At 45.9% G+C, this 16,462-nt stretch overlaps 1 protein-coding gene across 1 annotated transcript in view; it reads right to left on the bottom strand.

Annotated features, from left to right (window-relative positions):
- Window positions 1-15,883, bottom strand: part of FAM117A (family with sequence similarity 117 member A) — a gene marked incomplete at its 5' end in the record, with an annotated part of 40,414 nt that extends 24,531 nt beyond the window's left edge. Inside the window, one exon of the mRNA XM_081116187.1 lies at window positions 15,688-15,883. Coding sequence (XP_080972313.1) covers window positions 15,688-15,883 — 196 coding nt within the window. The remainder of the gene's footprint in view (window positions 1-15,687) is intronic.
- Window positions 15,884-16,462: the final 579 nt, after the last annotated feature.

The following is a 16,462-nucleotide window of genomic DNA, read 5'->3' as shown; positions in this document are numbered from 1 at the left end:
GAAGAAATAAACAGTAACACCACATTTCCCTTACCAAGAAGGTTTACCTAACGAGAAAAGAGTGACGAGATTTATATATGCATGAAAAACTTCTCAGGCAGGCCCTCAATTAATTACTGACTCCATAGTTAAGTGTGTAGCTCAAATGAAAGCATTTCTGGCTACATGTCTGACTCCCCCGGGTGCAGACCACATCTATAGGCAGCTGGAAAGAAGGGCCAGGACAAAGCCATCTGGAGATGTCATTGTGGGGGGAAAATAAGGAATACACTAACTCTTCATCATCAGCAGAGAGGAGAAGGGTGATCCGTGTGTGTGTGTGTGTGTGTGTGTGTGTGTGTGTGTGTGTATAAAGAGCAGACAGCAGTCACTTAGACATTTTGTTCAATTCTCAAGAAGCTGCAGTTAGAAAAGGAAGTAGGGTGAACTTTTCACCTTTTATCTGAATTCTCTGAAGAGTTCTGTAAGATTTCGACATTCTTAGAACAAAACAAAATACTAGCAACTACTGATTGGAGCAGGCTTTCCTTTCGAATCTACATGGCCTCTGCAAAAATAGCATAAATTGCGCAGTCTAGCCCTCTCTCCCTAAAAAAATAAAAATAAAAAAATCCTCACCCTGTAGTTATTTGGGAATGATGAATTTCTGGGTGGCCTATAAACTCAGAGGACAGGCATAAATCCTTCAGTATCTCTACTTCTCACAATGACCTGATTGCTATCAAGTAGAAAAGAAATAACAGCATCTAGTCAGCTCTTAGTCTTTTAAGATAAATGTGATGAAGAACCAGAGATTGAGATGGTTCATCTACAACACACACTGTGATGGGGCAATTGTGATTGAAACTATACCCTGATTTCTGTTCTGAATGTGTGCACCCCATACACTCTCATGAATTCTTCTCTGGGAATGTATGAAGAGCGGGCAGAGCTCCCAAGTGTTACAGATGGGGGGCCCATGACATGCCCTCATCTAGAGAGGTGAGCTGACTTCTCCAGTGCTACACAGCAAATTGAGACGCAGGTCTTTTTCCCTGATCAAAAACTTCTGAAACTACATTTCCCACACTTGTGTTTCATTCTCAGACTCAACTGCCATATGACTGCCTTGGTCCAGGCACCACTCAGAAGGGTCTTGTTCCTTCGCCTTGCTAGGAACCAGGATGATCATACATACCTGGGTCTCGGGAACATTGCTTTACCCCCTGGCATGTTGGGCGAGGAATGGAAGACAGTCAAGATGTGAGGGATCCCTTTTCTAGTGAGAAAAGTGGAAAGCAAGTGAAAGCAAAGGAAATAAGAATAGAATTACAGATAACTTTCAAATAGTCAACATAATTTTTCCTTTGTGAACCAACATGACTTATTTTTAGCTTCATCCAGCCTGCTTTCTCCCTGACCTCAACCAAACTTCTAGACAGCAATGTATGTGTAAGCAACTGATACTCAATTCGTATCAGTCCCAGACACACAAAATACTTAGACTTGGACAGAATGTGATGGCCCTGTTTTGTCGCCTTCCCCCCCAATGATTCCAACCTCCCCCCATTTTTTTATTCTCCTTCTGAACTGTTCATGTCAATACTTACATCCTTTAGTGTTAATTCAGAACTCGCTTTATAGGCCTCCCAATAATATCTCAGTCAGGAAGAGTCAGCAATGGACACCAGAACTACTGGGAGAAAGGTTGTGAGGCACAGAATATTTACATAATGCCAAAGTATCACCCCATAAACCACTTATTAAGAGAATAATAGTTTCAATATTATTTTTAATATACTTTCACAATGGGAAATTTGGTAATCACCACCTCTGGTGATCAAACTTAGCTAGTAATGGACATTCTGTGCCTCCTAAAGTGATAGAATATGAAGTACACAACTTCACCCCTGAAATGCTCTTGCCCAAAATGTTTTATCTGAATCGAATCAGGCCCCAGACCTAATTCCTCATTTGCATGAAAGTACAGGGGATAGGGGAACAAGTTAAATGCCACCATGAGGAAACAGGAAAACCGAGAATGTGGGACAACTAGAAGACAAATGGTCCACACTCTCCAAGTCATTTAAAAAACAAACACATAAACAAAAAACGGGTGGGAGTATAGTTCTAGACAGACTTTTATGGACTATGGACCTATAGATCATTTCTTTAGTGTAATAATATTATTATGAATGCCCTTATTCTCAGGAGATGCCACTGAAGTAAAGGGCAAAGTGTCATGATATTTGCAACTTATTTTCAAACAGTTTACCAAAAAAGCGCTTACGGATGCACGTATGCATGTACGTCTAGACATATATATGCGTAATACACAAAAGGAGAGAAGAGAGATAATTGTGGCTAAAAGTTATCGATGAGTCTGGGTGAAGAATAAATTAGTATGCATTGTGCTTTTCTGTAGGTTTGAAATTTTTCCAAAATGAAGTTGTGAGGGGGGAAAAATGGCTTAATTTTGGAAGAAATTCAGTTCACTCCCCAGCAAGGATCTAAACCCTTTAGAATTCCAATCTTGGCAGGTTGTAGTCAAACTCACTTGGGTCACTGCTCTGGATTTCTAATTTGGGGAAAGAGAAGATGGGCGAGAAGAAATGAAACTGAATGAGGCTTAATCTGAGGCAAGGAATTGAAAGATGTAAATCAGAACAAGGTAGAATAAAGATACTAAGTGAAGGAGACTTGAAACCATATTAAGAAGTGTCCTGTCATCCCAGAAGCAAGAGCAAGACTGGGTGCAGAACTAAGGGGTTCCTATAGGTCCAGAGACACAGTTGAAGCTGGATATAATCTCATGTAGGCCCAGTCAAGTTACCCCTGGGCATTCACTTGCCATTATTGCTCTTCGAAAGGAATGTAGAAACCAGATAGATTCTAGGGAAGATGGATAAAAATGGCTAAAGGAAAGGTAGGTAGACTCCAGGAGGAAGGTGAAATGAATTAGAATTTATCAGTCTTCTGTGTGGGTGCAAAAATAAAGGGCAGTAAAAAGACTTTAGTTAGGAGAGTCTAGCTAGGTAAAAGGAAGAACTTGCTCATCAGAACTGAATGAGGGAGGCTGTAAAATCTATCCAAGAACAACTCCAGGAAGAGATAATTATATGCTCCCAGATGTCTCAATGTTCACCCAGGAAGGCAGGACATTGTATCAGAACAGTCTGAGTCTCTACTAATTCTAGAATTCCCCAACTATTAAAGGGTAAATAAGAGATGCTTCTTGAACAATTCAGCTAAATTGAAAGCTCAGAGTCCATGCTGTTATCTGGGGCAAAATAAGTTAAGGGGAGAGAAAAGGCACAAAGTCAAAGGGAGACTTGCCTCACCCAGGCTGATCAGACAGCTGTGTTGCTGGCTCCCAGATGATCTCTCCCACCTCCTCCCCCAAGCAGGAGATTATAAATAGTGCTCAATTTACCTGTGGCAAGCCACAGGCAGGTCTGGTCACATGACTGGGCCAGCTGGGAGTAAACACCCCATAGACATCAGCGCTCAGAGGGCAGGTTTGCTCACTTGCTACACCTCACTAGTTTGGAATCTGTCAGGACCTCTGCTTTTATCCCTGACTGGTTCATTTTGCTCAGGGCTGTGGGAGGGAGCAGGGCTATAGGGAGCAATTGCTCAGTTCTGTTCCTCAGGGCCAGCAAGGAACAGTCACAGAATCTGCTTTGCCTTCAGGGTCTAAATCATATTAATCACTCTGCTCAACCCTTACAGCCCTGAAAAGCTATGTGGACCATTTAGTCCCACCTGCAGAAAGTCGTCTCTGGTTATCTCCATCTCCTTATTAAAGTTCTACTCTGTGTCCCCAGCTTCAAAGAGGAGATACCCAAGAGACCACTACACTCCATCTAGTGGTTCCCTACCTAGCCTCTGACATTCTGGAACTGACCCAGCCTGACCTCAACTCAGTGGCAAACTCCCAGGCTGTGTCCTATGGGTGGAAAAACCCCAAAGTGTGCTGGACAACCTTCAGCCCCTGCTCTGAAGCCCTGGCCTTGCCAGTTGTTCAGATCACCCAAGGGAGGCTCAAAGGTTGTGTAGAGGCTCCAGGGGAACCCTAGCCTGAAAAGCACGATTAGATGACCCCTCCAAAGAGAGCCTTGAAGAGCCTGACACCGGGAAAATTTGACCTACCACCAGTATATGACTAACCACTGATGACTTCATATCAGAAGGATGCTTGTCAGCTCACCTCACCACGTGTGCTTCCAGTCACTGAAGTGACACCATCTTCCTTGTATAAGATGGGCTTTCATTCTTATCTTAAATCAAGAGCTGCTTAACAATGTCATCCTCTTTTATAAGTCAGGTAAAGAAAAGGCTTATCCTCCTGAAGCAAAAAGGAAATAGTTTGGAATGTTAATTACTAAGACGTCCTATCCATGCCTCTAAGAACTGAAAGGAAAAGACTCAGTTGTCACGGTCACCTCTAAGCAGACAGCTTTGGCCATTTGCGCAGCTGCTCTAACACAGACCTCTAAGCTGCAGACAACCCAACGGGTTGTCCTCTTCTGCATCGTGCCCTGATTCTGGATGCCCATCTACCCAGCACTGATTTGGGGTAGGAAAGAGCCAAGAAGAATCTCAGAGAATGGTGGGGACAGCAGATAAAACTTGGTAACTGCCTAAGGGACAACAATCTAAGTATGTAAGCTGGGTAATAATATAGTAAATGCTCATGGGTCTATTTTACATAACTGGCTGGAGCCCATGAAAAAAATCCTTTGATGCCAACTCAACCACAGTCTCACGGCTCTAGGGTAGCTGCAGGGAGACATTTTAGATAAAGGACACACACTAAAGCTAGAGACTTTTTAAAACCTGCTTTTTCTATGTTAAGAAACAGAGGACGCATTTACTTACCCCAATTCTGGAAACTAGAGGAAATATCAGTAAGCAAAAATGTCAGGAATAATTCCAGTGCCTTCAAGGAGCACAGATGGATGTCTAAAATGTGGTTTGGTGTGAGAGAAGAGGGGTGGGAAATAAAGATCGGTGTCTGAACCTCTAACTCAGTCTACCTAGCAGTCATTACCAGACCCACCCCTCCTTAGGCCCTGTAGTATGTGGAAGGTTTCATTGACTAAGAGTGAGACTTCCCTTTGTGTGTGAAGTTGTAACTCCTGTCCACTTAGTAAGACATTCTGCAATAAACCGTACAGACACCCTCTCTCAGGTTTCCTGTACATTCACAAGGCAGTCGGTACAACAAACCGACTGGTACACAGCTGAGAAAGCTGTCTGGCTCAGGCCCATAACCTGGCATCACTTTCTAACCCAAATTCAACTCTTTTCCCCCTCAGATCTCTACTATAAAAATGCGAAGTAGTATACTCCATGGCTCTGGTGCAAGAGAACCTTCTGATTTCATGTATTTTAAGGAATGAAGAGAGTACAGTGAATAGCAGAGTAAGAGCATTTCTTAGAATAAGGAAGCAGTTTTCCCCAGAAGGTACCTGGAACTCTGAATATGCTCAGTGCGCCTCAGCAAACTGCTGCAACCCTGCCAATACCTCTGCTGGATCAGTGTGGGGAATGGATTGGGCTCGGACACACAGCAGCAGGCACCCATTCGTTCTCAGGTTCTGATGCCGACCTTGTTCAGCTTGAGTAGTAAGGACAAGCCTACTGTAACAGTCAATACCTGGACCCAAATCCTGCCTCTGCCCCAATGTGCTACATGAACTCAGATGAGTCACTGACTCCTTTGGGCTTCAGTTGTTCCCTCTGTTAAATGGGGAGGATAGGAGATGTTATGAGGATGGTAGAAGAAAACTTCTACCATGGTTCAAATTAGTTTCTAGCATATGTTCATTTTTTAAACTTTTTACTCAGAAATGACTTCAAACTTATAGATGCAAGAACAAGAATAGCACACAGAACACCCATATAACCTTTACCCAGGCCCGCCTATTGTTAAATATTTGCCCCACGTGCTTTGTCATTTGCTTTCTTTCATGTGCACTTTTTCTCACATACATACACACTCTTCCACATTCACACTCGACACACACACATTCACCCCCGAGACACACATTCAGATACACACACATGCCATCCTTTGTTGGGTTTCTGTGTGGTGTTCTATTTGAAAACAGTAAGAACGTATCAGAGGGTGGGAGGTTCAAGATGAAGAGAAAGCAAAAGGGGCCTTGCTACTTTCCACAGCTCTGCTCCTGCTCCCTGCCTCCAATGTATACAGCAAGCACTCAGGTGTTCTGGTTTAGAGATGAACTATTACGTGGACAGGGACCAGAAAAAGTACTTGTTACAGATGATAGTTGATTACTCTTGTCTTTTTCTTTAAACAACAAAACCCACAAAAAACAACCACAAAGTATTTATATAAACCATGGAAATAGCTTTATTATACAGAATAATTTTTATAGTATTTGTTACAATGGGATTTTATTTCATAAAGTTGGGAAGTAACTGGTAAAGAAAGGTTCCACATAAGCATATGGTTATTAGAACATTCAAGAATTCTATACAGAATCTGGTTTTGTAAGAGGTAAGGAGGTAGAACTGCCCATAACCCTGTCAGGAGGGTTATGGCAAGCCAGGCAATTCTCTATGATACCAATCTCCTAGATGGACTTTCTCCCAAATTCAAGTCCCCACTGTTCCCCTTACTGGGCACATGCTTGTCTCAGAAAAGGCCGATCATGTATCACAATGACTCCAGTCCCAGTTAATCTAAAGCTAGGAGAGGGAGACATGCTCAGATAGAGCATGGCAGGGGCATCAGAAGGTTTGTACAAGGGCTCCCCTACGTTGAGGACTAAGTTGTCATCATGATGGAATGCAACCTGCACCTACCTCCCCCCTCCCCCCCCCCCCCGCCAACATAGGAATGCACCACCCACATTTATTCCCAGTTGTTTTGGGGGGGGGGGTTCCACATAGTCACACATAAGAAAGACACCCTTTTCCTATAAGCTCCATCTTAAGAGAATCTCCATATGACCTCTAGCTCGAGAACAATGATCATGACCCCACAGAGGCAGGAAAACCCTGCCTGCCTCCTGATCCCTACCTGTCTCTGGTTAGCTTCTCATTCCACATGGAAATTGCATATCTCCAACCAGTTGGAAACACTCAAAAGCTACCACCATATCACACATATAATGTAATAACCACCACCTTCCAAGTAGCCATACAAAGTAGACAGTCACTTATGGGGTGCTAAAGAAACAAACAGACTTCTTTGCAGCCCATTTTCCTTTCCAATTCTCTAATTTGGTGAACTGCACAAATGACTTTTTGCTTCTGGAATACAGGTATACAAGCAGAAGGGAAACAAAGGCTGGGCATGTGCTGGGCAGGCAACAGAGGATGGGGGGGGGGGATTCACAGCAGGGTGTCCAGACTATGTGGGAAGAGCCCTGGGATCAGGAGCAAAACAGCATTCTTAGTCACATGATGGGCAAGTCACTTCCTTTCTGGGCCTCAGTTTCCTTATCTGCAATAACAACTAAATGCCACCTGCACCTGCAGGACTGTTGTGCGGATGAATGAGAAACATTCAAGTACCAACTATGAGCAACAAAGAGCTAAGCAAATGGTACACAGTTAAAACTAACGATCTATACACTCCCCTGAGAAATACAGATGAATTTGGGGGCCTACCAGAGTTGGGGTTCACAAACTCTTCCTTTCCACAAGGCACCTGCTTTAGTCTTCTTCTGTGAACACAGAACAAGCCAGGATTTCGGTTCTAATAAGGAACAGTCAGGTGCTGCTCTCAGTATAAAGAGGCGCACCTACCCCATGGATGTGACTCACATCGCCCTCCTCTCCCCAATCTCTGAATCCAGACTACATAATACGGTGAAAGCTCTGGTTGCATCCCCTCTGTCATGCCAAATGCTATCCACCTCCACCCTCCACCCCAGTGTGTATGTCATATCTGATGGGCATGAATTACAAAGACAATCCCAAACAGGGGCAATGTGGCAGGTTTTCAGCCAGCTTGCAGGTGTGGGGCAGGGAGCGCACGTGTTATCAACTGTGGTTCTCTCAAAGCCGAGTGGGCGATCAAACATGCACAGAGCACAGAAAACCCTTGAGGGGAAGGCAGTGTGTGGGGAAGGCAGTGTGTGGGGAAGAGGAGAGGGAAGAGCAGGTTAAGAGAAGCTGCCTTTCTTTCCTCCCAATCACATTTTTATTCTTTTCAAAGTTACCCCCAGCTGAGCAGGTTTATAAACCATTCTGACTATGCCACCAGGCCTGTGGTTGACAACTTTAAAGGTAGAGGAACACAGACTCCATGGATGACAGTGTTTGTGCCCAGGGGTTGGGGAATGATAATGAGCATTTCTTTCCAGCATTTCTCCTCATGATTGGAAAAAAGAAGGAGAAACAGCAGTGCCTTGTATCACAGGATGGCACCTGGCTTGAGAGGGGGGCTTCCAGCCTGATCACAACTCCGAAGCCACCCTAGAAGCCAACAGACAACTCTGCTCCCTGGCCTCTCACCCATATCCACATAAAGCCAGGTAGTCTGGCTTTTTTACAGAATCATTACAAAATCCTAAACATTGGCTGTTTCCATGGATCAACCTGGTAACTAACCACCCAAGTCACCCTCTGGCTTTAAGTATGTGGGGAAGAGAGTCTACAGGCCTAGCAATGACATCCATGGAAATGCCACGTCTTTGCCACCAGCTGGGCTTCAAGCCCAATGACCAGGATGAATAGGGGAACAGTGATTTAGAGAGAGAGAGAAAAGACTAATACTTGGGGGTGGGGGGCTTTTAAGTAGCTAAAGAGAGGTGTTATAAAGGGGCACAGTGTATGGGGACCAGAAGTGGGAAAAACCACTTCAAGCGAGCCTGGGGGGAAGTGTGGCTCACTCTCCCCACCCTTGTTGCCTTTCCAGCAACTCAATCCAACAAGTATTTATTGAGCACGGCACTCCCCATCTGCCCTGGCCCTCCCTCTGCAAAAACACTCAAATCTGTTCAAGCTGCAGGGTGAGTTCCATTGCACTTGAACTTGAAACATGAGGTGCCTACCTTTTAAAAAGGCAGGCACACAATTTCCAGTATGAGGCAGAAGGGACTAAAGAGATTTGAGAAAGTTACGGAATACAGCTGATCAGACAAGGCCACAGCAATGCCACTGCTGAAAGGAAGAGGAGGGAGTAAAAACTTAACCCTAGGAAGATGTCCAATTACAAAAAAAAAGTCTACTCAAACCTGAGTAATTCTCTAACCCCACCTAACACTAAGTACAGGATTTCCTCAGCCTATGTCACCTCCAGCTTGCATTATTTTATTCACTTGTGGACGTGTTATTTGCTTTTAGAGTTGTATATTTAATGCTACCTTTGTCTCTCAAAGAGGTTAGACCTCAAGGCTCTCCTGCATGTTTTCATTTAGGATCAGATGGTAAGTTATTCAGGTGGCGGAGCCTGTAGTAGATTAGACAATGCTTGTTAACAGTCGCCCCTCTCCCCCCCCCACAAAACTACCCACCATTGGCAAAATAGGGAGCACAGTGTCAAAGAAGAGGCCTCCCAAACTTACAACTCTGCACTGCCTAACACTGCATTCTCTAAGAAGTCATATTCAGTTCACCTCTGAGAGGGCCCCCTCTCCAATCATAGGCTTGCTGCTTCAGATCAACCAAAACCTTTTGAGGAGTCTTCTCAGGCCTCCCCCATCCTCCCTCCACCCCTTTCATTAGGAAGCTGGAAGCAAAATTGCTAATGTGCAGGCAGGGCTGAGCCCAAGGCACTCCATCCACCCCCAGTGTCAGCTGTCTGTGGCTTGTGAGCAGGGCAGGGTAAGTGTCTGTACACAGCCCTGACTGCAGTTCCAGGTTCCCCAGGGGCTGGAGTTAAAAGTTTTCCTATTATGAAATACTTTGATAGCATTCTTTTAAGTCTGTTAAAGCTATCCTCGATTGGCTGTGATGCTTTCACACAGCAAAAGTCAATTGAGGCTTATTTGAGCCCGAGGATAAACATTTAAATGACTCCAAGAAGGGCATTCAGCTTTGTAGTGACACTGAAGAACAGTGTGGAGGAGAGAGCAAAGTGCCAGGACGAGTTTTCAAAACCGGGAGGATTGGTGGGGACCAGAAACTGGAGGCCTGAGTATAAGTAGCCAGCTGTACAGAACTTCCCACCAACCAGCTGTTCCCACCAATGGCCCCTTCCCAAGCTCCCCACGACTGGAGAGGAACTGGAGCACAGATAATTTATAACTTCAAATATAATCCAAAACTCTTTTCTCTCTGAGATCAGCATTTGTTTTTGACCTAACAATGTGAATAGATTTGGCTAATGTTTGGTTAATTCATAACCCTGCAAACCAAATGATGGGAGCCCTCTGTGAAGATTCAATTCAGGCAGAGGTAGAAAGTTATCAGCTTTCCCACTCATCTTTCCTCTACTCCCACTCTTCCCTCCTCCCTCTTCTACTCATCTCAGAGGGGAGTAAAACTCATTCACCCACGAAGAGACTGTCCACTCTCACTAAACTAACTTGCTGGTGGGCACCCACCTTGGCTCGGAACTGGAAAGGAAACACAAAGTTTTCCCTTCCAGCCCCTTAAAAGGGCTCCAAACTGCCTGTGGAGTAAGCATTAGCCCAGATAAGTCTAGTAAAGCATGTGAGCTAGTGTCAAATAGCATTCGATATATAGTGTCACTAAGAACTCAAAACCAGACCTGGCCCTGGAAAGTGTCACACCCTAAAGTCTGAATCCTTTGGCACAAAGGCTCTCCCTGAGAGCTGTTAGAATCCAGAGGAAGCTCAGTTTCTAACAGTTCCATTAAGATCATGGGATAGTGTGGCCTTGGTGCCCATCACTCCATTCCATATAAACTAGCAGAAAATGCAGGGAAAGTGTTCTCTGGCTATTAAATAGCCCACCAACCACTTTGGCAATACTCATATTTTGCAATCCTGCTTCAAATTTTCTAGAGATCTATCTATAACTGGAACCAGAGAGAATGATGTCTTCTTACCACCACACCCCACTATTGTTTTCACCCCTCCTCCACAGGCCTCAAATGGTTGAAAATATCCTAGCTCTACATTACATAAGTGGAGAACTTCCCATATATACATAATCCTTTGCTATCCAAAATACTGAAGAACACATGGACCCACAGTCCTTTAGGTACCAAGGGATAAAGCAGTTAGGCACTGTGGCCCCCAATTTCAAGGATGCCCTTGCCGATGATAACATTTAAGAGTCAGATACTTCAGTAGTGCATTTTGCTGCCCAGGTGCCTGGTACCAGAAAAGCTGTCAAAAGCAAGTTAGCAGTGAGTGTCAGGCTGGGAAGTGCCTGGTATTTAATGCTTCCCAAACAGAAGCTGCCTCACTCAGGGTTTTCAAGGACAACTGCAGCTCTTAAAAGAGGTAAAGAAAATGCCCCCCCCCCCCCGCCTCCTCCACCCAAGATGGCTCTTTGGCATAGAAAAGTTGCACTCTATTCTAGTCTCCAGGTTGTTTCTGGCACCATGGTCCAAAAGGACCATGGTTTGATAAGGGCTTCCTCCCAGGGTCTCCCATAAGCAACCTCCTTTATGTGGTTCCACACCTATCTAAACACCCATCCCCCAAGAACTAAGTTTTCAAAGCATTGCAGGGAAAAAAGTTTAATAATTACCAACAGCATTGCTGATAACAATGCTGCCCTATATTCACTGACACGACCATCCCATCCCGTAGAACCTAATCAACATTTAAAATAAACCCTTCCTATGTTCCTGTGGGGAAGCCAGTATTTTACGGCAGCCATGACTACTGCCAGCTCACAATGATCTGTTCAGAAAAATAAAAGGAAACAAGAAAAATCCAAAACAGGAGATAAGCCTAAAGTAATTTCCATCTGATTTTAAAATGTGCTCACTGCAGTTGTGAGTTGCTGGGTTTGCAAGGTGGGTAAGTGGGAAGAGGGTGGGAATTTGCCTAACAGTTAAGCTTTTATGTAAATCCAAATTAGTTTATGTCTACTGAACATATGCCACCTGAACACGGTGGGGATGGGCAGCCTGGATTCCCATGTGCTGATTTTCCACAAAGATTGAGAACTGACTGAAGCTGATAACCCCTTTGCTTTACCCCTAAAATATACGTGGGGACACAGGCTTGCTAGTTTCCTTTACCTCATTAGGATTTTCTGAGGAGATATATACTACACACATTTGAAACTGATCTTAATATAGGAAAAAGGGTCAGGAACACTGTTTAAGACAAGGATAGGCCAACTTTTGCTATTAAGTGCTAAGTAGTAGCAAATATTTTTGTCTTGCAGGGCAAATGGTCTATATCACAACTACTCAACTCTGTCATTGTTGTGCAAAAGAAGCAACAGACAATACCTAAATGAAGGAGCATGGCTGTATTCCCCTAAAACTTGATTTACAAAAATGGGCAGAGGTCTGGATTTGTCCAGTAGGCCCAAACTGCCAACCCCTGGTTTAAGAAGGGTCTGGTGGGCAGAGGAGGTAGAGAGGCAGCATTTGGCTCCCCCAGCACCCAGCTGGCTCCAGTGGAGAATTTGCAAAGCTGGATTAAACATTAGCTTCATTCTTGGGATATGGAGACAGAGACACTTAACAGGATAGGAAGGCTGGAATTCAAAACAATTTCACCTCTTAGTCCCATTTTGTCCATCATCAGTGGTCCTGGAAGAACATAAACATTAACAGCCTCCAAGAGATATAAGACACAAACGAGAATTTAATTAAAGGAGGAATTGCAGTAAGAAATTTATCTTGCTTTTCTATTACCCACTAGTGGCTCTTAGCTTTCTTAGAGTTGAGCTTTATTTTTCTCTCTGCTCTCTTCTGCCTTCCACATCCCTAGCCCAGGCTCATAAAATGAAGCCATTCCTTACTTTATGAAGACATCCCTTACGGATGAATGGCCACAGAAGGTAAACCCTGCTCTTTACTCCATAACCCTTTTACAAGGTCTAATATATCTTGTCAAGAACCCAACAGGGTATGTGGTCGAGAGATAACTGCACAGTGCTGAGCACTACATCACTTTGAGATGGGAAACAGAAACAGGGACGACACTTAATTGTTTCTGAAACCCAGTTCCAGCTCACCTGCCTTTTTAAACAGTTGGGTTTCAGAGCCCTGGTTTAAAAAGCTCATTTTAAAAGATGAGAGAATAAGAGTGCAAAGGGAGGCCCTGAAATTCTGAAACCTGCAGTACTGGTTTCAGACCAATATGAGTTTGCTCTTTGAAGCCTGAAAAGGCAATGGGCTCTGGCCAACAGTGCTCTCACCTTGGCTAGGTGGAAAGAGTAACAACAATATAAGCAGCAGCAAACGCTTTTATAGCACCTTCTATGGGCCAAGCACTATTACCTCATGTGAATCTCATGATGTTGATATTATTATTCACATTTTACAGATGAGGAAACTGAGGCACGGCAGTTAAGTAACTCCCTCCAAACCACAGAGCTACTAAATGGCAGGGCCTGGATTTGAAACCCAGGCATTCTGGCACCCAAAGCCATTCTCTTAAGGGTTTGTATCACATATGGCCTAGAGGAAACCACTTCTGCCACTTCTTAAGGCCAAATAATAGAAACAATCTGAACACACATAAAGGTTAAAAGTTAACATGCAGAAGACCTCATGCGCTCCCAAACCAAAGGCCAGGTACATTCCCTTAGTATCCGGCCACGAAGGAGTCCCGAGGCTCAGGCCACTCTTTCCTTCTATCTTCCCTCTCTCCTGCCTCATTGAAAATCTACAGATAATCCCACTACACACTAAGTAAGTGCCTATTAATGCCTCTGGGATATTAACAGGTGGAGAAACAATCCATCAGCCCAATCCCTAAGCAAGAGACCACGCACCTTGGCCTAAATCATTTGACAGGTAATGTAGAACTCTAGTTTCCTATGTTTTTACCAGTGTCTTAGGGCCCCTGGCCCTATAAAAGGAACAGGCCCTGTAAAGAACCCAGTCATCCAAACCTACACTCATCTCCTTTCCACAGCATTCACCAGTGTTTGTCTTTTTAATATACATGCTATGGTAGACAGACTAGCTGCTCTTAAAATATTATGGCTAATCGATTTCCAGCTAGTACACAAGCAGGCTTTCTGTTGATTTCTACTAAAAGTGACTAAGGTCTGGTGCTTGCTGTTATACTAAGTTCCCTGGACTCCAAGAAGCCCAAACAAAACCAACAGGTTTGCAGTCTTGTGGTTTACTTTACAGCTCACGATAGGCATGAGTTTGTCTAGGCATTGCTTTGCTCTACACCACCAGATTCTAGGCATACTTTTACTAGCTGGTCACCATCTTGCTACCAGATTTGACCAAGTTTCTGCATTCCAAGATGTAATGCTAACATTTACAATCAGGTCCAGATAGACTTGGCTTTCTACTTCGGAGACCCTCTTAATCCCATTCTTACCTAGAAGGCACTGTAGAAGCTATACTTTCAGGAGGGGGATGTCTAGCAACTAAGCTTAGTAGTCACATAAAGCTCAAGAAACTCTGGTTTACAGGCTGTCCTTAACTGTTAGATGGCAGGGACCATGACTTTTGTACATTTGATAGACTGAGGCTTTAGAAGTGTGCAATGATCTTTTCACATATGGTGTGAATCAAATGCAAGCCTCACTTTCAACTTATTGCCAACCTCTTTCTGCAAGCAGGTTCCTTTTCCTATTTCTAACTGCCTGCATTTGGGGTGGGGGTGGAGGTGGGCATCACAGCTTTGAGAATGAAAGTCAGGTAAGCTTACTCCTCCCTAGTTTCCCCACTCCCACATCAAGCCGCTATTAAGACACCGTTTCAGTGCTGTTCAGAAAGAGGGGGTACTTGCCACAAGGTACTTGATTGTAGCCCTCACCCCACTGCCACGTTGGCTGGCAATGCCCAGGACAAAACGCCCTTGCTGGGGAGAGGAGGAAAAGGCAGGGGGCAAACTACCCAGGTCTCGGTCGGTCCCTCCCTCTCCCTCTCTCTCTCTCTCTCTCTCTCTCTCTCACACCACACACACACACACACGGAATGAGAGCCATATGAAGCAGCTCAATGATCTAGGAAGATACAACTTCTGGGACCAGAGGAATGTAGGGAATAGGAGGGGAGCGTTTATACGGTCGTCAAAGCAGTTAAACTAACTTATTCCAACGACTCAGATGAAATAAGCTCCAGGAGGCGGCATAAAGGGAAGAGCACGAAAAGTGGTGGGGAAAGGAACTCCAGAGCTGTAGAGCAGGATGCTGGGGCCAAACTCAAGTAGGAGAAGTAATGCATGGCTCCAGACGACTCTCCTCCATGCCCTTCCCCCTCCGCGTGCAGACGTCCCGCGCCCACCCTGCACAGGGCGCCCCCATCAGGCGCCACTCACTCCTTCCTCACACCTCGCTGCTATTCCGGCATCTTCCACTCACCCCCACACGACACCTTTGCCACTTTTCGGTTACGCCCCCAAAGCCAGCCTCCATCTGCCAGGTCCCTCCCCTCAGCTCCCGGCCCCCACACCCTGCACACTGTCCGGGCGGTGCACCCCGACTTCGGGGCTCCTCGCTCTCGCTCCCTCCGCCCTCTCAGGCTTTGCACGACCCCTTTTCCCTTCGCTCGCCCCAGTCCACTTTTCCCTCACACTTCTTCCCAAAACCCCTCCCCCCACCACGCGCCCCCCTCCCCCAACGGCTCCTCCCCCGGCACCCGCACCAGGCCCAGCTCACCTGCTCGGCCACCCCCGTCCCGGCGCTGGTGCGGCTGCTGCAGCTGGAAGGGGACCGTGGCCCTGAGCGGCTGCAGCCCAGCCCGGGGTGAGCCGACGAGGGCTGGGGGAGAGCAGCCCCGCCGGAGCCCCCCTGCCCCTCCGCGCCCCGGCCCCCAGGCACCTCCGCCTCTGCCGCCCGCTGCGGCCCCCGCCATCGCTCGCCCGCCTGCCTGCCCGCCTCGGCCCCACAGCAAGCCCCACACAGCCCCCCAACCCCCGTCGCGGATGCTTATCTGCCCTACGAAGCGGAGACCGGCCCCCTCAACCCGGAGCTCTCATTGGCCTACGGATTCCCAGGCCTCTCCTCCCAACCAATTCTTGGCTTGATCGTCCCTTCCCAGAGCATAATTGGTCAATATGCCTAGCGATCCAACCCCAAACCCCACCCCCATCCCACCCCGCCTGCTTTCGCACGTCCGAGGGGCCACTGATTGGTCAGCTCACAAGAGGGCTGGTTCTCCAGCTCCCCCAATGAGAAGACGCAGAAAAGGGGAGCGTCACACCCAGTCCCAGGTAGTATGCAAATACGATGTCACGTGACGTCAGACTGAGCGGGGGTGGGACCAGGCGTAAGATGGAATCAGGCTTTGAAATCATCATCGGGGGTAGGGAGGAGTGTCAGACTTTCAGCAGTTGAGTCCTCCCACGCACCCAGAAAGCGATAACTTCAAAAAGTATTACTTTTGTTTTCATCTAAAAACAGTTTTGTACCCTCAGGATCTCAGTGCTGCTTT

This window comes from Miniopterus schreibersii (assembly GCF_964146895.1).
Source record: "Miniopterus schreibersii genome assembly, chromosome: 16".
Classification (NCBI taxonomy): domain Eukaryota; kingdom Metazoa; phylum Chordata; class Mammalia; order Chiroptera; family Miniopteridae; genus Miniopterus; species Miniopterus schreibersii.
This window is presented reverse-complemented; position numbering and strand designations above follow the sequence as displayed.